General features: G+C 40.8%; 1 protein-coding gene and 1 long non-coding RNA gene across 3 annotated transcripts; both read left to right on the forward strand.

Moving 5' to 3' along the window:
* Positions 1 to 957: 957 nt before the first annotated feature.
* Positions 958 to 4,110, forward strand: adcyap1b (adenylate cyclase activating polypeptide 1b). 2 transcript variants are annotated; one of them, XM_026150691.1, is made up of 5 exons: positions 958 to 1,133; positions 1,386 to 1,490; positions 2,456 to 2,590; positions 3,103 to 3,207; positions 3,843 to 4,110. In XM_026150691.1, the coding sequence occupies exons 1-5, from the start codon at positions 1,129 to 1,131 to the stop codon at positions 4,024 to 4,026; spliced, it is 534 nt and encodes a 177-aa protein (XP_026006476.1). In that variant the 5' UTR covers positions 958 to 1,128; the 3' UTR covers positions 4,027 to 4,110. The 2 variants fall into 2 exon arrangements, with proteins under 2 accessions (XP_026006476.1, XP_026006477.1); XM_026150692.1 differs by lacking the exon at positions 3,103 to 3,207.
* Positions 4,111 to 14,104: 9,994 nt separating this feature from the next.
* LOC113011075 (uncharacterized) lies at positions 14,105 to 16,491 on the forward strand. Its single transcript, XR_003270448.1, has 3 exons — positions 14,105 to 14,336; positions 14,479 to 14,583; positions 15,207 to 16,491. It is a non-coding gene; the product is annotated as an uncharacterized LOC113011075 (long non-coding RNA).
* Positions 16,492 to 26,907: the final 10,416 nt, after the last annotated feature.

The following is a 26,907-nucleotide window of genomic DNA, read 5'->3' on the forward strand; positions in this document are numbered from 1 at the left end:
TGTAAACGATTAGAACAAAAAGAAAAGTGAATATAAAGTCTGAAAGCCGCAATTTGAGACGAGTCGTTTCAGCACTGGACAGCTCCCGACTCCCCAGGGGCCTTGGACTTGGTCATCGGAAGCCTGATCACCCTCCATCAAAACCATCAAGTCATTTGAAACCACCAGCACCACTTCCCAGATCAGAGATAATCACTAAAGCGTAATTAACCTATTGGTGACGTGAAAGTTTTATTTATTTATTTTATATTTTAAAAAAAGAAGAAAAAAAAAACAAGAAAAGCAGTAGTGGTTAAGGCGTTGACGAACTGATCTGTATTGGGCGTCACATCAAAACTTGATGATTTCATGTATGCATTCACAAGCGTCTCTCTCTCTTTCTCTCTCTCTCTCTCTCTCTCTTTTTTTTTTTAAAAAAAAGAAGAAAGTTTGAAAGTAAACTTCCATCTTCGGAGGGAGGTGGGGGTGAGTCTGACGGATGCATCGATGAGGAAGGAACTGTACTATTATATTCCGGGAGGAAGACTTGACGACGTCTATAGCATCCTTAATGTGACTTATTGGAGGGAGGTGGAGGACGAGGAGGAGGAGGAGAAGGAGGGGGGCAAGGCTTGCGATACATGGATAAAAATCCAAGGCAATCACAGCACAGGACAAAAGTTTAGAGCAACGATATGTAGACGCACAGACAGCGCGCTCTCCCACCGAGTTTTTGTTTGGCTTTGCGACCGGTTGAGTCCTATTAATTGGGTATAAAAGTGAGATAGGCAGCACTGAGGGGAACATAAGGAGACGACGGAGGCGCTTCAGCCAGGGAAGAAGTGCCGTGAGAAAGATACCGTCTCTCTCTTTCTTTCTCTCTCACTCTCACACACACGCAGACACGCACTGCCACAACCGCGCCCGGTTCACAACCTACAGCACAGCCTCCTCTCTGCTTTCCTGCTATAGGTATGTGCTTTATCTGCGGACTGTCTTACAACTCGGAGAAATTTATGCTCCAGAGCGAGATAAAGTAATGGAAATTTTTCCCTTTTTGTGAACTGCGTGGAGATCTGCAATTTTTTAGCTACTTTGACGCTGAACATAGAGGATTTGGTGTCATTACCGCAGTGTAACTTTTACAAGATGAGGTGAATAAAACACAAAATATCCAGTTTTTTCTTCCCACCCCTCGTTTTTAATGATCCTTTTTTGGTATAAGCCAGTGGACGCTATCTTTATCCAGTTAATTCAAACAGGTTCATGTTCGAACCAGCTTTTTAGTTTTATTAGTGGTGATAAAGTAGCACCGCCTTGTGATTTTGATACAACAAAGAAAAAGCCGCTTTATTGTCAGGTAACTGCTCTGTTTAATGTTGTGTCTGTTTCTCATTTCCTAACAGCATGGCCAGTTCGAGTAAAGCGACTTTAATCTTGCTCATCTACGGGATCTTTATGCACTACAGCGTCTTCTGCACACCTCTTGGACTAAGTTACCCCAAGATTAGGTAGGTTTCTGGTTTCTGGGTTGTTATCGTTGTCCTTTATGTTCTATTTGAAATGCTCCTCAGCAACACGTTTCATTTAATGTTGCTGTTACGTTTGCTGCAATCAACGAAAAAGAGGTTTGTTCACTTTATTTCAAATAAATGCGCGCAATTGCGCAGAAACTCCGCGCGCAAGTTTTAGAATCTCCCAGTTAAGCATGATAACAGAAGGACATGCAGGCTTTTAAACAATCAAATGCAAGGCTGGTGTGGAAAATGAGTATGGAAATTGCACAGGAGTATCTGTCCGGTGGGACGGTTCACGGAACTCCCCTTATTAAAAATGAGAATGCAGTCGATGCAATGGATAGCCCTCGGGATGACGGTGGACTGGCGTCACCAAGGAGAGGCGAGGCAAAACGAATAGGGGAGCTTTATCCATTTAAGATTTAGTCTTCTTCTTCTTTTTTTCCTTCTTCGGGAAAAGCATATCCATTATTTGGGCGTGGTTCTCGTTGATCAAATTATAAATAAATAAATACATAAAAAAGGTATTTTCTGAATTCTTTTTAATATTTTTGAGCTCCACGCCTACACTAAATGTGATCATTTTCACACCCATTGTTTCGAGTTTTAAATAATTAATAAGGTTGGAGCCGGCAGCATCAAGTGGAATATATATATATTAAAAAAACCCGATTTCTTCCAGAAAGAAAAACATATTCAAAGAAAGAAAACAATACAGCAGGACGCATTTAATAAAATTCAAGTCATTATTTTCGCCAAATTTAAATTATTCGTTTTCTGGCTTATTTTTCTTTATTTATTTACTCTAAAAAGCCTCTTTCCCCCGTTTTTACCCTTTTTCATTGCATTTAACCGCCCGCTGTTTTTAAAGGCAGATGCAGACATTTGGCATCCTTTCACTCCTGCGTCCACACGTGTGCATTGATCAAAATTGTGATGAATGTTCTTTCTTTATGCAGACTTGAAAACGACGCATTCGATGAGGACGGGAATTCGTTATCCGACATGGGTTTTGATAGTGATCAGATTGCTATACGAAGCCCGCCATCCTTAAACGACGACGCATACACCCTATACTACCCACAGGAGAAGAGGTAAATGCGCCTTCGTTTCACAGCCAAAGCCTTGGGCTGGATTCCAATTTAATGACTTTGTTGCTGTTTGCTATAATGTTTGCTTGCTTTATTTTTCCCAGAGTTTCTCATGTTATTTGTCCTGTCTTATTTTCATACCGAGTAGCCTAAAATGTTGATTCCCTGCAGTTGATAATCAAGATTAAAAAAAACGAAAAAAAAGAAGGTCGGCAGATTCGTAAAGGATAGCCTTTAATCTCTTTCTTTCTTTCTTTCTTTCTTTCTTTCTTTCTTTCTTTCTTTCTTTCTTTCTTTCTTTCTTTCTTTCTTTCTTTCTTTCTTTCTTTCTTTCTTTCTTATTTATTTATTGCACTTGACGTGATATTGGACATGCGAGTGGGCGGGAACATTTTAGGCTACTTTTGATCATTTTGTCCGCGCTTTTTAATCTATTTTTTTTTATTTTGTTTTAATTTATTTATTTTTATTTTAGTCACTGACGATCTATGTGTTTTGGCGTTTTATCATCTCAGACCAGAAAGGCATGCTGAGGAAGAATTAGATAGAGCCTTGAGGGAGATCCTGGGTCAGTTAACAGCGAGACATTATCTGCATTCTCTGATGACAATTCGTGCAGGGTAAGGGCATTTCTTATTAGCGTTCACCTGCAGTCATCATTTTTATTTTATTTTTTTTATGTTTCTGCGCTGCTCAAGTTCAGGCTGCTGTGTCACTGTCTGTCATTTTACGTGCGTGTGTGGTTTATTTCTTCTTCTTAAAAAAATGCTACCCCTCTATATAACGTCTGGACATTTTCATTCCACCGTTTTGCTCCTATTTTGATGTGGCGTGACATTGCATCCACGATTTATGTTCTTTAAGAATAAGATACTGAAATACAGCGCTATTTGTAGCCCTTGTCTTACCTATCAATTGATTTTGCTTTTACAAACATTAATGGGTGGTGGTGGGAAAAAAAAGCAAGCGTCAGAATATGTAATGGGATGTAAATTAATATTTGATAACCTTTCCAAAACGCTTAAATCACCAAATCTTTCCTCACATATATATATATTTTAACGTAAAAAACAAAAAAACAAAAAAAATAAAAAAAAATAAAATAAAGGCCCATAAATGCATTATTAATGACTACTGGCCAGATGAAGAGATGATCAAAGTTGAAATGCCACATCAAAAAGAGCACAAACCAGTCAAGACCTCGCAGCTTTAACTAATGTCACTGTTGTTTTATTTATCTTCTGTATTTTTTCAGTGACGACAACAGCATGGAGGAAGAATCAGAGCCCTTATCCAAAAGACACTCAGATGGGATCTTCACTGACAGCTACAGTCGCTATAGAAAGCAGATGGCCGTGCAGAAATACCTGGCAGCGGTTCTGGGTAGAAGGTACAGACAGAGAGTTAGGAACAAAGGACGCCGGCTTGCCTATTTGTAGCGCTGTTAAGGCGCTCAAACTGCCCTCCTGTGTATATACATCCAGTCGTTAAATCGAAGTCATTCAGATATATCTGACCAACCAGTGGATTGCGCCTGTGTTCTTTCAACATGTATTTATGTATGAAGTAAAGCCATTAAAATGAATATTTTAATAATAATATCGTTTTTTTTTCTTTTTGTACAAAAGCACTTGATACCGCACAGTTATACTTTGTGGACCAATATTTTATTTTCATGTTTACGATGTTGAAAACAAAACAAAATGATAAAAAAAAGAAGAAGAAGAAGAAACCAGTAAAAAAAGAGATAATTGTGCACCTTCAACATTATGCGCTTGAAATCTTTAAAAGTCATCTACATATGCAGAAAATAAATAGATTTTAAAAAGACAATCAAAGTATTGAATGTTATACTTATTTTTGTAACCAACGTTCTATTTTTTTAGTGTTGTTTGTTTTCCAAACAGGCCCAAAGAAGCAGTGAGCATGCTATGTGAGGCATATCCGGCTTATCCTAAATGATAGATGTTGCCCTTGTCCACGCTTCTCCACGCTCCCTTAATGGGAGCTCTGTGGGTTTGTATAGCTTGCTGCCCCTCCAAGGGGAATTCAGACGGCTTTTGTTCCACAGCCTCTCATTTGATGGTTAACCGATTGACTTACACATTCAGTCAATGTAAGTGCTGGTAAAAATTCAACCTTCTTTCCAATTTCATTGCAGGCTTTTGCAAGGGCACTGATGCCTTTACTAAATCGAAAGGAAGCACTCGAGTTGCTGTTAACAGTATGCAGAAAACACTGCTTGCTCACTCGCCTCGAGAGTCATTTACAGTGGGAGATAAATTATGCTCGATACGACTGTCTAAGGAATGTTTCACATATGTGTATTGTGTACAGTATAAAAATTACACAGAGCACATAGTCATCTCAGTGTTGTCTCTGTTCAGTCAACAGGATTAAATGGAGAAGAGAAAGGAAAAAAAATGCTTAAACTGTTGATTGTATTTTGGCAGAGCTCCGAAATATTTAGAAAGGACTCAGAAGGAGCAGAAAGTGATGCAGTTTGACAAAAGAGGAGGAGAGGGAAGGTAGCGTCTGAGTTGGGGTTAGAGATACTGGACTCTTATTTCTGATTTAATGGTGCATGTGAAAACTGACACCGTGCTAATTTTCCCTTACAAACTGCATGCGATTGTGCTTTTGTTGCTGTGTAGGAGATGAGCTGTGCTAAGCCTCTTTCAGCCCCCCCCCCCCCCTTTCAGATGTTTTGTGACAGAAATGTGAAGAAAGAGGGCTAGAAGTGATAGAAACTGGTACTGCACTGACTTGTTGATTTTATTTTTTCCTGTCCTGCTGCTGTCATTGTGGATATCATAGAACAAGACACTGGACCCCCCTCACCTCCCTTATATGCTGATTGCCTTTGTCTTGGTTGTAGTAGTAGTTCAAGTTTTTTTGCTTCTAGATTGCCATGCCAAGTTTCTGGTTTGATGTTAATGCTCTAGTTTCACTGTAAAGCTGATCTGTGTTAGAGTATGTGAGGAAGCAGGTGAAGAGTGTTAGCTGATAAAGAGATGTGTGTGTGGAGTCGAAGAAAAGGCAGTGGAAAAAGAGACGGTGTGTGTTTGTGTGTGTGTGTGTGTGTGAAAGAGAGAGCGCGAGAGAGGAAAGGCAAGCAAAGTAGCCTGTTGCATAAGACACAGGTTACAGCACCCACGAGCCAGAGGAGGTTTGTCGCACGTCAATACAGAACCAAACAAACAAACAAAACAAGTGATGGCACCACTGCCTCTGCTCACCTGTTGAAGTGAGATCAGGGTCAATGAGTCTGATAAAAAAAAATGTCAGACGTTGAATTCCCTTCACTTTGGTTTCATAAGAAGGTTTAAGAGTATGTGAGTCAAGGTGGATCAGACCAGCAGAACAGAGGTGTATGAAATTCAGCCCTCCAGCAGAGGGATATTCCCTATGACTTTTATTAGAGAGATATCTCATGTATTTATTCAACATTATGCAAATGCAGCTTTATGCACCCCTGCAATCTAATCAGTGGCCTGTGTTCCCCCATAGAAACTATCAACACACTCCTTCTTCAATTTGGCTCCATCGCACAGGCTTTGCGTGAGTGCGTATGTGCATATTGCGTTTATCTGTGAGCGTGTGTGCATTTAATGTTTGTTTGTGTGGACGAGTGACTGAACATGCATGCGGAGGTGGAAACAGCTTTTGGCTTTTGGTGCCTTGCTTCGACGTGAGAAAAACATAAAAAATACTAAAAAAAAAAAATACTAAAAAGAATATTCACCACAAGTGACAGATGGCAATTTTAGTGGCCCTACAATGCTGCAGTCCATTAGCTTACATTAAAACTTCCTTTTCCTCTGTTTAATCGCTCGGCTTAGTCTGCCCCAAGAGTAGTAGAATTAGGCTTTCTTTTAAAGCATGGCAATGATTTGTTGAGTATAAAGTATATTAAAAAAGTGAATAGAATGTGTATGTCGGTGAAGCAGGCGATGTATGTGTGTGTGTCTGACTGTTTGTGTGTGTGTGTGTGTGCATGGGGTGTTCAGTGTCTGTGAGAACAGTAGACAATGACCAGTGTTCCTTGCTGTTGATTATGACGTGTTGTCGATTATTTTGGGTCAGTAATTTATCAATGAGAAAATATCCCCTACATATTAGAACTTTGTGCATCACTATCTAGATTTAAAAGGGTTTGAGAATATAATAGAGATGTTGTTCAGATCATAGAAAATGCCTGTTGTTGATATTTCTGAAAGCGCCGAACGCCTTACTTCAATGTTTAATCTCTTATCTATCTGAAAACAATGTGTTTTAAAAGTGAACCTTAGTACAAGTGACATCGTTATACACACAGGAGTCCTTATATGGGGTTTTACGTTTGTCATTGTTATGAAAGTGTTGTAAGATTTGTATGAATAAATTTTTGTAAACAACAACATTTTCTAATCAATGTCTAATCTTTGAAATACATCACTTTGTTTTTCGAGGAGACGTGTCTTTTGAACAAAGAAAGTGCAGCGGAGCCACAGTTACATCACACACGCTGACTAGAATATATATTTTGTTTGCAGTTTACTGCCCGCATATGAATGTTGAGCTTACATGAAGAACCACCTATTTCCATGAGCACAGATCTCCTCCTGTAACAAACATAAAGTTGCACAGCAGAAAATAAAGCAGCAAATGCATTGTGTGAAGTTGGTCTAACTTTTAAAAGACACGTTTGCAATGCGTCAAAAGGGAAATCACAGATGTGTTTTTGCATTTCAAGTTGAGGAAATAAATAAATGAACCTGCAATTCAAACTGAAGAACCATCAAACATCTCTGAGGAGCTCATCAAGAGAAGCTACGGCTGAGCTGCAGAGCCCCACACAGGGCTTCTCTCCTCCTGGACTGCCTTGTGTTTCTCCTCACTCCATCCTTGGCCTTGGTAGTGCAGCTGTGTCCTGTGGGAGACGAGGAGGATGGGTGTGGCAAAGGATTATGTGTGTGATCTGATACTCATAAGCCAGCAGGAGTATGTGTGTGTGTGTGTGTGTGTATGTGTCTGTGAGTGCACATGCACCAGAGCTCAACTAACCCAATCAGAGAAATGTTGCATGGCAACGGTCCACAAAGGGACACGGTTATGTATACGCATGTGTCAAGTGTGTTTGTATGTGTGGAAAAAAGGAGCGAGACAAAGACGGAGACTGTGTGCATTTGTGTGCATGTCTGAGTGTTTTGGGCTATTTGTGTGCACTGCACAGGCAGACCTTGAGCGGGCTCTGCATTGGAATGGGGTTCTGCATCACACCTTACAGTTTTTGTGCACACGCTGCCTGTTGAACAGAAGAAACAGATGCACAGTGTGTGTCTATCAGAGACACAGTAATAACACCAACAGCTACTGCCACAGAGGAGCACAGGTATTAAATATGATTAATGAAATTCAACAAAGTGAGTTAGCCATGAGAAACTGCCACACACTCATTCGACGTGCATCTCTGTTTCTTCCCTGAAGACACCAATTCATGGGAGTTGCCCTGTTGCTAAGAAAAGGCTGACAGATTGTTGGTTGTCAGGGGCCTTTTTTTTGTGCTAAACCTACCTGTGTAATATAAATGCTGTCTCCGGTCTTTATTTATACCCCCTCTACCCCTTTGCTCTTCTGCTGTCAAAGTGAAAAGCAGCTTCGGTCCACCTGACAAGCAGAGACTGCAAGACTTGTTCTGTATGGAGCAAATGAGGCAGGTGAAACGAACAAAAAAATGTATTCAAAAATAAATTGGATTTGATATTCACCCCCACAAGTGGATATTGAGACAAATGCATCAATTTGTTTGCACAGCTTCCACATAAGGGGCCACCCTTGACCAATTTGTACATACTGTAATGTACATTAATGCCTGAATCAATAAAAGATGGCTCCTCCCTCTTCATAGTGCCGCATCATCTCTCCTCTCTGCAGTCTACGTCTTAAATCTGTATTAGCATCTTTGAGCGATTCCACAACTGATTTTTTCGCAGGAATTGTCTCTCTGGGTTGTCTGTGAAGGTTCTCAGTCTCTCTGGGTTTTTTGTTTTGTTTCGTTCTCTTGGGGGAAAATGGAAAGAGCTCCTAAATTTAGAGTCTAACTCCCTCAATAAACAGTTTGGAATCAAACACGGCTTTTAATAATCAGCTCTCTGCCTCCAGACACGTCTTAATCACGTATGGAGTGTTAGAGGGGGAAGGAGAGGTTTTGTTCAGGGCTTTTCCAGTGGGGATACCCACACCTCTCCCAGTCCCGCATGGCCACACCCATCTTTCTTTGTCACCATGTTTTGATGAGCATGTGAAGCCAGAAGTGTGTATGTGTGTGTGAATGAGCACTACTGCTGTATTGTGTGTATGATTAACATTTCCTTCCCTTCACAATACTTTTGTGTGTGTGTGTGTGTGTGTGTGTGTGTGTGTGTGTGTGTGTGTGTGTGTGTGTTTGTGTGTTTATTTATCTCAAGTGCAAACACTGCCCCCTCCTTCTTCCATAACATCTCTCTTGCATGTCAGGGTTAGGAGTACAAGAAAGGCCCAGACACCGCAGTGATGCAATCACCATCCCACCCACTCCACCCCCTCGCATTTTACCCCATGAATCATTCAGTGGTCAGGTTTGAGCGGGGTGGGGGGTGGTGGGGGGGGCAGTCTAGTCATGCCTGCTATGAAACTCTTGATTGTGGCAGCCACGAATCCCTCAATCCTCCTCTCCCTTAAATCCCTTCTTGTGGCGGGCTCTGTCACATCTACCATTGAGCAGGCGGCACACTGTGGTGAACATCAACCCCTCTGGGAGCAACGTGTTAGAGAGAGAGAGACAGCAAAGACAGGGAGGGAGAAAATAGGAGATGTGGGCGAGGGTTTGCAGACATGGACCACTGATCAAGAGTTGCTTCTGGCTTAGAGGGAAACACTTTACCTGTGCTGCTTGAGTAATCATGGGTGACCAGAACTATCCATCATTTATTATGAGGCTATTTGGCCTGGAAAGAAAATCACCTCAACCATCATTTTCTCAGCTACTTTACTAAATGTACACATCTCCAAGCTAAGCTTGAACATGAGTGCACCTTGAAAAAACAACAACCCGACTTTACAAAAATAAGCTCAAAATATCACGTGTAGTGGTTATTCCAACAGTCTTTGGACGTAGGTCAACTGAAGTTTCGTCTTGGATGTGAAGCCCATGAAACGTCTTCACAAACTTGAAGAAGTCCAATTGATTTCTATTTTTCAAGGTCTTAAGAGGTTACATTGTTGCTGATGACTACTAATAAACTGACTAAAGAATGGTGCATTTAGCAATACGCCTGCTATAAACAAAAAGAAAAGAATTAAAAGTCATGAATAAAAATTACACATTCTAACCTATTTAGAGAACAGAGAGCACATCTGTGAAAAAATGAATCATCTCTAGACACCTTGAGGCTAGCACGAAAGGCTAGAAAAACAAGATATTATAAACTTATACAGCTTCTATGCTAGCAAACAGTTGCCTATTTGCATATCCTGTAGATATGCAGCAGATCTCAGATGTGTAGTTATGTCTCCATCCACCTCTCCAAATGTAGTTCAGACCCTTTCAGCTTCTGATTTTTTCTTTCTTTTTTTGTTTTCTTTCTTTGTTTGTCTACATCTTTGTCTTAAGCGCTCTGGTTGCCCATTCCTCTGAAAAACATCTTGCTTTTGTGGCAAGGCTGATGTTGCTGCACTCGAACTAAAAATCTGAACAATAAGCAGTAAAACTTTAAAACCCTCTACGGAGCGGCAGGAAACGGATGAACCGTATGTATGTCCTTTCATATCACACAGTAATTTGATCCAGTCAATATAAACATGTTGACTGGAGCAGTTCTGAAGAAGAAATCAAACAGCCATATCAAGTCTTCCATTTGTAGATGCTTCAGGTGTTATAAAGCTGGGCGTTTATTATGCTTGGGTCTACATAGATGTGGATTTACTTAATAAGACAAAGCGTTTGCCAGAAGGTCTGGGACTGTGCAGACAATAATCTTGTCTGTGGAGGCCAATACATACACCCATTGATCTAAGTGTAGGCTCAAACATAATAAATAGAAAATAATGAATAGTTTGCAAATTGGACCCTCAGTTAAAGACTATTTGCACACTGTCTCTCACATGCGAGTCCAACATGCCAGTGAAAACCCTAATTTGTTAACACACATTTTAATAGGCCTATTCCCAGAACCCCCTATATTCCCGTTAGTCGCTGCTATTTAACTGTAAAAAAAATTCCCCAAACCCCATGGCTCTGCGTTGTTCAACATCAAACAATTTTCTTTAAAGCTGTCTGATTCCAGCTTGGTTCTCCAAAAGACTTGATCTGAGAGCTGTTTTGTCCCATGTGCTTCTCAACATTTCTGCTGGTAGCAGTGGTAGTGGCAGGGTGGGTTGCATTTCAACTTCCTGGGGAGTGGGAGCGGTACTGGGACGTTTTGTTATGCTAATACGTCAAACTCAAAGAACATTTTTGGCTCTTGAAGAGAAGAAACAGGGTCACGAACGACAATATCTAAACCTTACGCACGCAGACCTTAAAGGTTCAGCGGGATGCAAACAAACCAGCATCTTGCAGCCTGACCGTCTTTTTCGCCTTCAATTTTTCTTGCAGCTCGTACATTCGCTGTGCCCATTCTGGTTTAGGGCGAGGCTGTGCAAACACTGAATAATGTATCACTGCTGGTGAAGTTAGGTGCAAAGACTCAGTGTGAGATTTGCGAGAAGAAATATGTTCATGCTCTTTTAATTCTCCTCCCCATCTCTTTCACCTGCCTCTAAAATGAAGGAGGAAGACAGCCTATTACTCCTTCCCCCTACAGACACCCACTGCTGCACCCCTTTCCACATCATTCACCCTCACGTCTCTAAAGTTGTGAGAGATTTCCTGAATGAGATGAGTGTTAATGAATGAAGAACAGTGGAGAGCAGAGAGAGACGCTTGTCAGGCTCAGGCTTCATGGGTTATGTGCTCATGAGAGTCAAATTTTCACGCTGACACGCAGCTTGTGGTTATGTTATCTTTCTTCTTTCCTTTTAATGAACGCAATATGAGCGTGTGTGTCTGTGAGGGTTGGGAAATGCTTTAATAAATAGGCAAAATATTTGAGGAGACTGTAGAATACAGACAGATGGAACAGTACTGCTTTTGAATGCATGACTCCTGACAAAAACAAGTTTTGTGGACAAAGAAAACAACAAATGTTTGAAGAAAAAGTTGCTGGAGAAAAGAGAAATTGCAAAGTCCCCTTTCTCCAGTTTACATCACAAAAGATTCAAGAAACCTGTGTTATTTCAACATCTTTTGATTATAATAGGAAGAGTTTCCTTTTCTGCCTTTCTAAAATGCATCTTCTCCTTTTCTTCCAGTCTTACAAACTTCTCATGCTTCCAAGGGTTCACATATAGAGATCCTAGAGATTGCTTTACCCCAATCCTCACACGCACACCAAAAAGGTAAGTGTTCGCTTTGAGCAAAGCAGGCTTTTCCCATCTTTTTCACACATATTCAAAACAAAAGGAAATGCCTGTCACAGAGAAACACACAACTCTTTGGGAATTGTCTGTGGCAGCTCTATAAAAAGTGAAGCTGTGTTATAAGGAGAGAAGTGTAAGTGGGAAACATAGGGAGGCGAGGCAACCAACCAGGTTCTTCATTCACACCTGTGAACAGCATCCTGTGCTCCCCGGGGTAAAGCATCCAAATCGTGTAGTAGAAAAACAGACTGTGCTTGCGCATCCCACCATTTCTCGCTTCTTCTTTTTTTTTTCCTCTTCCGTTTGTTGGAAGGGTTGCCCTCCTACACAGCTCTTCCCATCAGGGAACATTTGTTACAATGATTGACACACTGCTGAAACATTAATGTTCCTAAGGCAGATATCCATGTCATTTGCATTTCATACTTTGTTACACAATCGCAGACCTACAAACGACAACAATGCCTGTTCCGATATTTAAAAACTGTTACTGTGGTGGCAAGGTTTGGCAACACTGTCTACAGCAGCACGGATAACTTGATAGCTGGACTGATGACATTAGACAGTGGGCCAAATTTTTAAACACAGCCTGAACTTTTTTAGATGAGCGGACTTTAAGTAGTCTTCAGGAATAGTTCTTCAGGCTTCTTGTAGGACACTCAAAGCTCTTCTTTGGATCTTGGCTGCCTTTTGGTCCATTCTCTGTAAAGATAATTCCACACTGCTTCAATAATGTTGAGGTCTGGGCTCTGGGGAGGCCAATCCATGCCTGATAGTGCCGCATTGTGTGTTTTTCTATCCAGTTATGGTTCTACTGCATTGGCAGTGTGTTTGGGATCATTGTCATGCTGAAAAATTAAGCTGTTGCCTATTACAAGGTTTCCAGATGGTATTGTGTGTGACTCAAAAATGACCGTACTTTTCTGCAATTATAATGCCATCTATCTGACAAGATCTCCAACACCACTGGCTGAAATGCTGCCCAAATCATGACAGAACCTGTTTCTCTCCCTTACATATTGATGAACATATACACTAAAAATGACAAATTTGTGTCCATTAGACCTGTTCCATTTGATTTTAACACGAGTTCTTGGGTAGTATGGCATAACTCAGCCTTTTCTCCTTGAAGAATGGCTTCTTGAAGCATGAATCTACTATATGGCCAGATATAGTTGGATAATTCTTTTTGTAGATTCAGCTAAAGAAAGTGTCCTGTTCAAAAAAAATACAAATTAAAATGAGTTCTTTGCTAAGCTCTCTGCTGTGTGCATCCATAGATTGACAGATCACTGCATTACTTTTGCATTACTCCATAAAATGACCTGAGACTACAGTCCCACACAACAAAATGAATCCCTATCCTGATGAGGACACACACAACTTATGAACGTATGAACACAAAACTAACAACACAAAGCAAAGTTAAAAACAGATTTCCAAGCATCACCAAAGTAGTTATACAGTACAAACATGTACAGGTGGAAAAATTAGGCTATAGTCCCGCAAGCCTTACTGCTCACTCTCATTGCTTTCACTATCCACTGAAGTAGAGGCTGTGGCTGCTGGGCTGGGGTCAGCATACAGCTTTAACATCACTTCGCTATGCAGATGCTTGCAGAGAGCTGAAGTTGTGTATCAGCTGTTGCAGTTGTTTTTGTCCTGGACACAGTTTGCATTTCACCATTGTAATCTTCTTCTTTTGTGCAATAAAAATAAAAGTGACGTCTGTATCTCCACCCCTAAGAAGCTGTGGACTTCTCCACCATTTCCACAAACTGTTGTTAAACCCAACACGGGTTCATTCTGTAAGTTTGGTGCCATATTTATGCTTGAAGGATTCATTGGTTAGTGTTAACTGGCTTAACAGACAAACAACTGTTCCTCTGAAAATGGTCAGGTACTGTCAAGGTACCTGGGTTGTTGACCTAGTGTTTTCAGTATGGACACTGTTTAGTTTCCTATGTATGTTTCCTGCTTTATTGTGATAACCTGTTGTTTATATGCATTATGTTTAGTTTTACTTCCTCTGTTCCATTAGTTAGATTCATTCCAGCTGTGTTCTCAGCTGTTTCCAATTCTCATTTACCAGTCCAGTTTCTATCAACTCCTTGTGTGCGTTTCCTGTCATTTCTGTTCAGTCTTTCTGTTCAGTCAACAAACACTCCTTGGAGGCAAAACACTAAGAAATGAGGTGTGCACAGTATTGCACATGGATGCCAATCTTATCTTATTATACCTGCTTTGGTTTCATGTTAAATTTGTGATGGTTAGTTTGCTGCAGTTGGTGCAACTTGTTAAATTTTACAATAATGCCAAAGTTAGCTGGCTGAGAAAATTTGTTGTTTGTTCGAGCAGTAGTGGTGACTTATTTCTGGAACTTTCCCCCAAAACTTTTTTAATGGAAACAGGGAACACTGACATTGGAGCATTTCCACCTGGTGAAACTTAATCTAAAGGAAGACTGACATTGAATCTTAATGCTGCCTCTTGGAATGAACTGCAGAATTTCCAAGGTAAATCTTTTCAGATTTTCTGCTGAAAACACAAAGTCTTTTGTCTTCTCTGACAGAATATAAGAAGTTGTATCAACAGCTTTTCAGTTCACTTCAGTTTAGGTTTATTTATATTGTGCAAATCACAACAACAGTCGCCTCAGGGCACTTTACAGAGTAAAGATATTACAGTATTCTTAAAGAAACCTGGAAAATCAAGCCACGCCCTATGAACAAGAGCTTTGTGATGGTGCAAAGGAAATATTCCCATTCAACAGAAAGAAACCTCCAGCAGAGCCAGGTTGAAGGAGGGGCAGTCATATGGGGGAAAGAGAAAAGGAATAAAGAGAGAATAGACAGACAGGACAAAACACCGAATAAGAGAGAGAAAAGCCAAAAATCTAATGACACACTGCTGTGGTAAATTAACATGTGTGAAATGAAAAGAGATGAGACTTGGTGCAAAATAATAACAATGTAAAAGGTTTGGAAAATTGTCCAGCTGCCTGCTCCAAACTCAAATCAATGGAAAGCAGCATTTTTGACATGGAATCATTCTTCCTTAACATGTCGCAGATATTTTTGTCTCTTCAGACATGGTCACTGAGGCACTGTGTTAATTTCATCCCTTCTGTTATTTGTAGTTGCAGTAGGACAGCTCATGCCTGTTTGTTTGGAGGTTTGGCAGCTGCTGCAAGTCCAGTGACATCATCATGCTGGCACAGTGATTACTGAGAAATGCAGTGAAAACAACATGGCAATGACTGCTAAGCACCAAAGACGTCTCCAAATACAAACAAACAGACTGCAGATAATCACTTAGAAATAATTTCATTGACTGGTCTTAAGAAGAGTGGAAACATAAGACACAAAGATGAAATAAAGGCATTTTCAGGTTTTCTTTCACCGCAAAAAATAAGTAGCCGGATTAAACTTGGGTCAGGGCTGCTTAAGTCCACCAATAATCGACCGAGTCAAGGTCAACAACCCAGTCAGTCCTGCATAAGCCCTGTGTGGATTGGTCAAATATTTCTCAGCAATGATCACACCACGCTTTCAGATGCTTTTCTTCCAGTGAGAGCTTGTGAGTGTTTATTTCATGTGAAAATGATGCTATTTGTGCTTGATGAAAATGGAAAATCAGCATCAATATTTAGTGAAGCCATTCAGCAAATATTAGATGCTCACCAAACCTTGGAGGTTAACATCACAGTTTTCAACAAAGTTGGAAAAATCAGGTAAAAAAATCAACTTAAAAATGAGAAGCTACATAATGACCGGATCTACGATGTTACATCTTTGTCCAAATTAAGTGTTGAACAGATTCAAATAATCACACACATTTTGCTAGTGTATGATATACTTAAATGACTGTGTGATAAGTGTTAAATGACAACAGCTAAAACAATAAAGTCTTCCGAAACAGGAAAATAATGTAAAAAAACAAAAATAAAACAGTAAACAAAGGCTATTGTTACGTGTCTGCAGGCTGCATGTTTTCTTTCCCTCCCCTTTTGTTTGCCATTCCCTTAGGTCGCAGACTGCAGGCTGATGTCAATCTGGGCACGTCCAATTAATTAGAGGAGGGAGGCCCTGATTGGACAAACCAGGAGTGAAGCCCTTGATAAGGAGACTCACCTGTGGCTGGGCGCGGCTCTCTTCCCTCCTTGAATTGTTTGACACGTGTGTGACGGTTTCCTGCTGTCTTTCTTTTGTTTGATGATTGTGGTGGGAGTAAAGTGGACTAGGTGAGTTTGGGGACCCCATACACTTACTCACGTAGAGTCTTTGTGTTAGAAACACTAGGTAAGTAGGTTGGTGCCACCCATGTAATTTTGAGCTTGTTTTAAGTTGAGGTTTGGGTCTATCTCTCCTGTTTGTTGCTTTTCTAGGATAGTAGCTCAGCTCAGCTAAGTTTTGGTTTTGTCTTTCTGGTGGGTTTTTTTTTTTTTTTTTTTTTTTTGGCACAACCTAACTGTCCCTTTTCCCCCACATTTGTTGTTTGAGTCTGGGTTGTTTATTTTGTGAGAGCGCTGCCATTAAACCTTTTTTCATAACACCTGTACTGAGTTTCCGGAGTTGTTGTGTTATCCCCTCCTGCCCTCGGGGAGACGTAACACTATAAATATTGAAAATGAGGCAGTAAAATGTTTAAATCTCTTAATGACCCATTAGCTTCCCAATTTTAAGGTTTTCCCACGGTGTGAAGCAATGAGTGTAATCAACCGCTGCTTTACAAATGTGGTGTTTAGATGGTTTAGATACATAATATCTCAAACCGGAGATACTTGCAGCTGTCTTTTATTATTAGTATACACTTAAATAATATTTTTCTTTATTATTATTACAGTGTATAGAAATACTGCGGAACCAGAGTGAATCTGTTAACTCATTCCAGATCAATTTAAGGTTCCTTTGTTCATCTATAGTAAGAAATCAAATCACGAGGATGCCTTTGCATCTGTGACTACAAGCTGAGTTCAGACTGTTTTGAAATACCTCATTCTAAATGAGCAGATACTGGACACAATCATGGATTACTGAACACAAAATTTATGTAGTATATTACAGCAAAGCAAACATATATTCAGACTTTAGACCCCATTTATAACCATGTATAGGCATAACCACATGTCTATATATGTTTTATATGTGTATACAAATAAATAATCAATATAATATCATCAGTTTTGTTTTAACTCTCCACAACTGGGATCAGTGAAGTCGCTAAAATCAAGGCTCTATTACAGTACCCATCTATTTTCAGAAACTATTATAATTCAGTGTTCAGTGAGCTACAGAAAAACAACGCAGCTTAATGAGTTTATTTTTAGAGGCTGTGTTTTGAATATTTATGAATTTCTTTAAAGAATGAAAAAGTTGCTTTTATAATCAAAAAAGGATTTTTTTTTTTTTTTTTTTAAAGAATGACATTTTATGCAGTTCTTTAAAAAGTCTATCCTGTGCCGATTCTTCCTACATCATTAGTTAATGATACACCGAAGGGCACATGCTCATGACATCACATCTGTGATTAAGCTTTTTGTGCCAACCCCCCCGGGCAGCTGATTGCACAGTAAACAGACACGTACTGAGAAACAGCTGTCACTCACTCGAGTCTCAGAGGTGTCCATCACAAAGGCTCGCAGATCTAGAATTCTCACCATCTGCTGCTGTTTTGCTGGACGTGCAGTGCAGGCCCAGATCACTTCCACTGTTTGGTGTAGGAGGAATCGTCACTGACCGACGGCAGCTTGCAAGCATGTTCGGAGCCATATGGGGAAAGATTGACTAGCGCATGTTTCACAAGGCAAAATCATTATTGTTTGACTCACAGTTTCAAATTTCGCACCCTCCCGGACACACGCCATCTAGCTGCTCGTTTAGGACATTAATTTACAGCTTATAATCACCATAGAGGCCAGGACATAAATACTCGACTCAGCACCCAGTGTCACATGACTGTCTGTCATAAATAAATTACTTTATTCACACAAATGTACGACCAGATAACTTCGTTAAGGACAGCCCATGCCTACAGTTAGGCAAACGTGGCCTAATCATTAGGTAATGCTGTTCAAACAGCACCACAGGACATAAATTTCAGTGTTATGCAAAAAAGAAAGATAAGAAAAAAGAAAGTTAGACAAAAAAAAGTCTAAGTTCGTGGTTTTTAGGCAGATTTATTGAAAAACAGCAACAACAAAAAAACAACCTTTGAGCACTAATGCTAAACATTTAAAACGAATGTTTCCTAAGTGGCTAAACTTCAGTCTGCATAATTCTGAGGCAAGCTGACTCTGCAGGCGCAAGAGTCTTTCAGAGGTAAACTTTATTACAATCAAAACCACCGTCTCTTCAGTCAGTGCATGGCCAGACAGGAAAAGGGAAAACAAAATGCAGCGCTCAGACAAAATGCCTAAGGTTTAAAGCGGGGAGGGAGCGAGAGAGAGCGTATCGATCTTTGGTCCCAACTGCTTCCTCTGTCAGCAAAATTCTATTTCTAGATCCAGCATATCTCATGAAGCCAATCAGACCCTGATTTGCGCTGAATGGCACTATATTACCTTGTTGTTCCTCAATTTGCAGTGATCTATTTATATACGAGCTTGCTAAACTAGACTGTCATTTAAGCTAAATTTAGGTGAGACGGAGAGACTGACAGAGGCAAAACTCCTTGTCATACTGTTGTGAAGCTTGCACTGCATCCCAGTTAATTGCCTCATCCCATGAGTAAATTCCCACTCCGAGCGGTGCTATCAACCCGTGCGACACATTACCTAGCTAGCATGAATGAAACCCGAAGGTAGTGAGCAATCCCCCTTCCTCGTGTCAGCAGACGTTCATGAACAGTGTGGTAATGCAGAAACTCGAAGTCTACACGGAGACTGCTTTTGCAAACAAAACTGCAAAAGTGTCAGAATCTTCCCCGCAAAAGGAGGGGTGTGGAGATTTTTTCCTATCAAGCTGCATTGGAGACTCTTGTGGGGCTTGTGAGCGGTGCCAGTGACAGGAAAGTCTCCTGAGAGGAAGGGTCTCATGTTCATGATCTCAAGCACTTGGATGTCGCACTTGGTGACAATATAATGTGGAGAGCAAAACTAACAAAGTCCTGCTTTACTGCTTTAACAAAGATGCTCTAACTGAACACAGCTGACATCGAGCAGAGTATTTATTTATTTTATTACTTAGCCAGAAAAAAAAGCCTCTGGAGAAATGTTTGGAGCAATCAATGAATTCCGATTAAATCAACAACTGCAACGGTGGGGCTGTTGTAGATGAGAGGCATCTGTGGGTGATGCAGCATGATTCATGACGATCTCAAGAGTCATTCATCCGCTATCAGCCAGTCATCTTCCCAAACCTCTGGGTCAGCCCCGTAATAAATATAGATGTTGACACACAGATTCTACCAGTCACGGGAGCAGACAATCCATGTTGTGGGTGGACTGAATCTGGCCCCATGTCCACACCTGACACCCTCCAATTATACGTGACAGATGCTTGGCGTGTGCACACGCACATTAATACTCTACAGCATGGAATGAAATCTCCATATCTGACACTGCCCCCCACCTCCTCCACTTCTCCTTTTGTTCTCTGGGTGTATGTGACCAGATGTGGCCCTACTACAAATTTAATAAAGGGTGCTGCACTGCTACTGTGTGTGTCTGGCTGCAGTGTGTGATAGACTTTGACACTTTTTTAAGTGTATAAGCCATATTGTTGTTGTAGCATGCATGTAGGTGTATGGATATGTGCGCCTGGTGTCTGTTACACATGTAAATACTGATCCTATGGATGGGTTTTACCAAACCACCTTATTAGCAGGCTCCATGTGTCAGTGGTTAATCCCCTGGTCTCTCAGGGGATGCCCCCTCCCTCTTTTCCTCCTCCTCCTGTCACCCCCTCATCACCACCTCCACAGATGGGTCCTTTTATTTCCCCACAGAATACTAATGATGGCAAAGAAGGATTCCAAAGGGGCTGGTGTCCCCCCCCCCCCCCCCCCCCCCCCCCCTTTAATGCCAGCAGCGGGGAAGAATGGCAAGCAGTGGATGAGGGAGGGGAGAGGGAGGGGAGAGGGAGGGTCCTACAAGCAAACAGACAACAGCTAATACAAACAAAGATGGATGTTTAAGTGCTTTCCTTTGAATGAATGAAGTGTTTCTATGTCAGCCCTGTCTTTAAGAAGATGTGTCTATATATTTTCTGATGAAGAAAATGAGTAAATGCTGATACTTTAGATGTCAGTTTCCCAAATGTTCTGACTGTATGTAGTACTGAGCTAAAATCTGGTTTCAAACCTGATTTCTTTATGTTTCGCTTCAAAGGAGCCAGACTTAAACCATTCCTGTAACTAACATGTGAACAGTTCCTGGTGTGAGTCTGTGAGGAGAGAAAAATACCCCTGAGGTTGACTCAAGACTTTTGCACAGTACTCTATGTTTGCAGTGTAAACATGCAGAACATCTGGCTAAAACTTGGTTAACAAGCAAGTTCAGAAAATGTCATTCCTATTAATTAACCTAAGTGTACAACAACACAGAATCAGGAAACGTTCTTCCCCCAATAAGAATAAATTAGTAAAGGTTCAGCAACTCAGCGAATACTGTTTATTACAGACACATACACAGAATCAGGAGGGAAATTAATGTGCTGTAACAAAACTGTGGATATTACAAAGTTACTTATATTGCAGGTAGCCATATGGTGGCAAAGTATAGCTCATATACTCAAACAAGGGATGAAGGCAACAGCAGGCTGAAATGAAAAAAAAAAAAATAATAGAAGAAGTGACACTAGAGTTTCTAATTATAGACGAACATTACTGAGTGTTTCAGTGATGTGACAGTGGATTCTAAACATAGCCCTGGAGTAAATCACTTTGTCTCTGAGGCTGGTAGAGGAGAGGAGAAGGAGGGTTAGCGTTAGAGAGGACGACAGAGAGATTTTAAACTGCTTAGGTGTCCCACTGCCAAATTGATTGCTACTGAATCCCAGTTGGACAAAACGGTTTTCATGACTGGTATAGCATCCAACACCGCAAGCAAAATTAAAGACAAGCTGTTTCATAAGGACATAAAAGAAACAAACAAAAAAATCAAGTTACTTGGGCTGCTAGATCTCCAGCTGGCAGGACTGCAAACAGCTGCATGAAGCTTTTGTCAAATTTGGACCAATTGTGTGGTCGGCAAAAATAACGTGAGCTTATCTTCCTCCACCACAAATATTTAGTTTGGACAGGTAAAAAGAAAATGATGATCAAACCTTTTCTTTCCTTCTCCACGATAGATTACAGCTATTGATATACACTTGGAGAGATACGGGTAACTGAGGTTTCACTTAAAGCCATGGGATAAGAAGATATAGGTTTAAAGCAAATCTATTCGGGTGTGTCACAATGTACCACAGTCCTTGTGTAGATACTGCTTGCTTAGGAATTGATTTAAAGCTACAGATCACCCATTAATAGGACACTAGATGGATGTGCTTCTCATCACTAAGCTTTAAATACATCAAAGCACATGTTTCCATCTGGTCACTGCATTAAATATAAAGTTCATAAAAGTATTTCTCTCCCTTTTTTGTGAAATGTTGTTTGTTATTGAAAACTGTGATAAAAAAGTAGACAAACTATTTGATCACAAAAAGCTATTTGAATGCAAGAACCATGAAACAAATAATGCTAACAATAACTTTCATTTGTAGACCTTTTTTTCTCTCTCAGTATATCTATTAACCCAACGTCTTATTGGATCTTGACTTTTTGTATTAGAGCTTAAAGTGATTTCCTTTATAAGGTGATTAAATTGTCCTAGGTAATATTTTGCACAAACCTTGGATGTTTTACTACTGCAAGAAAATCGCCAGCACATTTTTTTTAGATGCCCTAAAAGCATGTTTCTCTTTGGAGTATAGTAGACAATCTGTTGCAAATGTAGAAAATTATCAATTGTTTATGCTCCATATAATATAATTAGCTGTTGGCAACCTTTTTATGTGGGCAGTTCCCAAATAAACAACAAGAATGTTCAATGACTAGTTGGAATTTGCTTTGTATGTTTTACTAGCAGGACCTGCCAATACTATTACAAATTAACACACGGACAGAGCTGAACCCCAATGTCAGCACACAATGTCAAAAATGCTTTACTGACTGAATTGGAGCAAACAAATCCTTGAGGGCTCAGCCTGACAGTGGAACAGGATTATGCACCTGAGGTCCCTTCAACATCCTCATCAAAACCCTGCTCCTGGTCCTTGTCCAGGCACTTCATCAAACCTTCCTCCCAACCTTTGATAAATATAAATTAAACTGTCCAGTAATTATTCATGCTAGTCTTGTAAACTCAATGACAACATTTGCTGAACTAGTCACTCATGTGTTTAAAAATACCTGTAAGGTCAGTTTATACGACCCTCAAATAGACACAAATAAGTAGAAACTTCAGTAATACAAAAATGTATCTTAAGTTGGGCTAATGTATTTATTAGGGCAGGAAATCTTCCATAATTGAGATATTTTGATAAGTAGTGTGTTGGGGTTATTACTCAAAAGACTTAATGCACTGCACATTACTCATTACTTTTTCTTTTTTTTAAACTAATGCATTCATTGCTTACTCACTTTCAGGAGAAAGTAATCTGTTACTCTTTGTATTGCTTACTCTGTAACTTATATAGTCAGGACTGATGTTTATATACACATGGCCACAACAGCCTGGCACCTCCTCCTCATGCTAGTCAACAACTTGGTCATACAATGTCGTGGGAGGGGATCTCGTTCTTCAACCAGCAGTCCCTGTGAGATAGGAGGCTGCCTGTGTGCGGTCTGTTCTGGATTGTCTGGGTAGAGAGCAGACAGCCACATTGTCCTGCAGATCTGTAGAAGACTGCCTACGCTTCTTAAGTGCTGACATGATGAGGAAACAGCTTCCTGTCGTGTTGTCTTATTGGGGCCCCACTGGTCTGTCTCTGACATCTCCCGTGTTATGGAACTTGCCCTGTAATTTGGAGATGGCACTAGCAATCACTCCAAATAATGCTGCAACTTGTCTTTGTTAAACAGCAGTTTGATATTACCCTATGGATAGGGCTCTATCAAGAATGTGACATGCTGGGAGTAGAGAATCAACTGGCTGCTGTAGCAAGGTCCATGCTCATCAGGTACCAACCAGAGACCTGATTTTCAGAATCTGGGGTACAAGAAGCTCAAAGTCAGTAGCAGAATAAATTGTTTGGCACTGGCAAAGATTTAGCAAGTTTTTCTGGGTCTAACCCACATACTCAACTCTGCTGCTCAAACCACAAATGTATTTGCCACACAAATGTGGCACCATTTAAGGGGAAATAAACAGGCTTTCCAACTTTATAAGATTTATTAACAAGAACCATTGTTACAAGTAAGAAATAATCCACCAAGCAAAAATTCCTTTCTTTTAGTTCTGTTTATCCATCCATCCATTCGCTTCCGCTTATCCTTTTCAGGGTCGCGGGGGGCGCTGGAGCCTATCCCAGCTGTCATAGGGCGAGAGGCAGGGTACGCCCTGGACAGGTCGCCAGTCTGTCACAGGGCCAACACACAGGGACAGACAACCATTCACATTCACTCGCACATTCACACCTAATGGCAATTTGGATTTTCCAATTAACCTATCCCCACAAGCTGCATGTCTTTGGACGGTGGGAGGAAGCCGGAGTACTCGGAGGGAACCCACGCAAACACGGGGAGAACATGCAAACTCCACACAGAAAGACCCCGACCTGATGTTGGAATTGAACTCAAGACCTTCTTGCTGTGCGGCAACAGTGCTAACCACCGTGCCACCGTGCTGCCTTAGTTCTGTTTATATCCATCAATTTTCTTCCACTTATCCTGTTCAGGGTCAAACTGGAGCCTATCCCAGCTTTGATCCTTAACCTCTCAAAGGTATATGTCAATTGATGCTGGCTCTAAAGCACCAGTCTTTCCTTACAGAACTACAATTACACAATCCCCCACCTACACTGCACATTCAAATTGTTCTTTTAGTTTCAGAAGAAAGGTTTCATATTTCCTCCTACTCACTCCAACACCAACAGCATCTAGACTCTGAGGAAATTCAGTCCTATTTCTGTTTTTATGGCTCTATATTGGGCCTCTCTCAGTATGAGCAAATATTTCTGAATCCTAGTGTGACCTTTAATTTACATTTTGAGTTTGAGCCTTTAGGAAAAAAACTGCTTTGGATTAGACTCAAAGTTATTAGACATGTTCTGTAGAATCTAAAGGAATATTAATTTGCTGAGAGGAAACATCTTTTCTCAGAGGGACAGACTGAGTTAAAGTGCTTACAGCAAGTGAAGGGCCACAAATTGAACAACCAAATGGAAACATGACACAAAGTGCTGAAAATGAATAAATTGTCTTCTTTGACTTGGATAAGGCCAGTAAAAACTGTGGCTTCTGAAATTGCCAATATGTGTAGATTATTGGGACATGGAGCGATTTGTTGTTGGTGGGAGCTTGGATTCCAAATAAAGTGCAGATTCACATGGAACATACAGTTCGTTTCCACAGTAATGCTAGGGGATAACACTTGGTAATCAAGCAGCGGTTTGCAGGGAACCACTAACTGACTTTTGAAAATCAGTGCAAGTGAGTAAACCATTTCCCCCATTTTTCATTTATGTAGCTTATGTTTTATGATTGAAGACAGTTTGCACCTTTTCCTCAGCTCTAGTGGGAGCATCTCACTGCCTTAGTGAATGTTTAATAATCCCACTGAGGGAGTTAAAACAATCCACAACTTTCTTGCTGTGAGATTTTACAGGAAGAAAGTTCCTAGCTTGAAGTCCTGGTCAGCTCGAGCCTTTCTGTGTGAAATTTGCATGTTGTTCCCAGTACTTGTGTGGGTGTCCTTCCACAGCCCAAAGACATACTCGTTAGGTTTTTTGGTGATTCTAAATTGTCCATAAGTGTGGGTGTGCAAGTATGTGGTTGTGTGTGATGGACTGGTTCCAGCTCCCATGTAGGGATGGGTACCGGTATCGGTTCTGACATAAAAGGTAGTAACCAGACTGAAAAGCAGCGCACATTTCGGTGCTTTATTTCGGTGCTTTTTTTCCTGAGACGTCATACATGTTGGATTCTAGCCAATTATCTTACCTTTCCGGGGATAGTAGGCGGGCCCAGGTACGTGCGTTCTTTTAGAGCAGAGCTACAGAATAAAAAGTCTGGCTGTACTTCACAGCAAAAGATGCAAACTCAGCAGCCTGCAATAAGTGCTTTAAGGTGATACTGTGCAAAGGAGGTAACACCTCAAATCCGATGAAACACCTGGCGACTCATAGCGTTTTTTTAAAAGCCGAGAAATGCACAGTATTTCATAGCTTGCTGCGAGACCTCACACCGAGCACATCTACTGCGGGTGGGTTGCCTGTTATCAGTCCCAGAGTTAGCAATGTCCCCCAAAGAACCCGAAGAGGAGAGTCCTGGCCCCTAGCCCTGCCAGTGTAGCAGAAATGATGACGGATGATGATGGCAGCAGCAGCCGTTCTTCTCTGCGTGAGTAGCTCAATGCTGTTCGTGTGTAATTTACGTTGAGTAGGCTAACCACGTTATTACATTAATGCACGTAAGGTGAACTAGCAAACACCGTCGTATAGGGATGGGTATCGAAAACCGGTTCTTGTTGAGAACCGGTTCCCACTGTTTCAATTCCTTGGAATCGTTTGCCACTTTTAAAAATGATTCCCTTATCGATTCCAGTCGCCCCGAATGACGTCATCACGTTGAGTAGCGTCTTTTACCCAGTAGGAAACACGGCGCCTGAGCGGCACAAACGCTCAAAAGTTTGGTTACACTTTATGAGAAAGGATGACAACAGGGCAACGTGCAATACTTGCAAAGTAGAGATTTCATCAAAGGGAGGAAACACTACGAATATGCAAAAGCATTTGCTCAAAAAACACGCGATTGCTTTCAACGAATGTCGTGTTTTTGATCCGCTCCGGACTAGCGAAGCTCAACCCAGCAGCAGCGGTAGCGTTTCCATGTCCTCTCCCGTTAATACTGCAGGTAACTAATCAATTAGCATTGCATATTATGTTAGCGCGATTTACCTTATTACAAAACCTGCTATTACTGTGCGTTGCATTTAGATAACCATGATGAGAGAGACAGAGTCTGGCTGGCTCAGATGCTGGCAGTTCTCGCTGCAGTCTACCGGTAGCGTCTCCTTTCAGGCCAGGATAGACGAATGTCACCCAGCAGTGTCTAAGTTTGTGGTCAAAGGCTTGCACCCATTTGCCACAGCAGATGCCCCCGATTTCACTTTGGTAAGTGAATGTGTTTCATTGTAGGCAGGACATTACTGGATATTCTTGTGTAATTGCTACAGAATAATTTATGTTAAACTTTGTTATTGCTACAGGAGAATATTTATTTTATTATTTTACATATACATTTTTTTTCCTGGGGACCCTGTGACACCCCATTGAAGAGCCGTAGGCTGTGGATCTCTTAAGATCTCACTGTTGGGTTTGTAAGGCCATGTTACTCCTAAATTTCTATCTTGTTCAAAGAGAAGATATAAAACACAGTTCTAAGCTAATCGACTTTAGTGTTCTCCTTTTTAAAAAAAAAAAGAATCGATAAGAGAATCGATAAGGAATCGAATCGTTAAACAGAATCGAAAATGGAATCGGAATCGTTAAAATCTTATCAATACCCATCCCTACCGTCGTAGTTACATGCGGCTGTCTTCTTGTTTGATGGCAGATACTCCCTTCACCCTGGCCAAAAAGGCTAAAATGACCAAAGAAAAAGTGGGAAACAGTTAAACATGAGAGGTTTTGGAT

Source organism: Astatotilapia calliptera, chromosome 18 (assembly GCF_900246225.1).
Source record: "Astatotilapia calliptera chromosome 18, fAstCal1.2, whole genome shotgun sequence".
NCBI lineage: Eukaryota > Metazoa > Chordata > Actinopteri > Cichliformes > Cichlidae > Astatotilapia > Astatotilapia calliptera.

Bases quoted from the DNA above. Each gene is read 5' to 3' on its own strand.
- adcyap1b (XM_026150691.1), top strand. The intron at 1,491-2,455 runs GTAGGTTTCTGG...TTCTTTATGCAG, and splicing joins CTAAGTTACCCCAAGATTAG to ACTTGAAAACGACGCATTCG. The intron at 3,208-3,842 runs GTAAGGGCATTT...GTATTTTTTCAG, and splicing joins CTGATGACAATTCGTGCAGG to TGACGACAACAGCATGGAGG.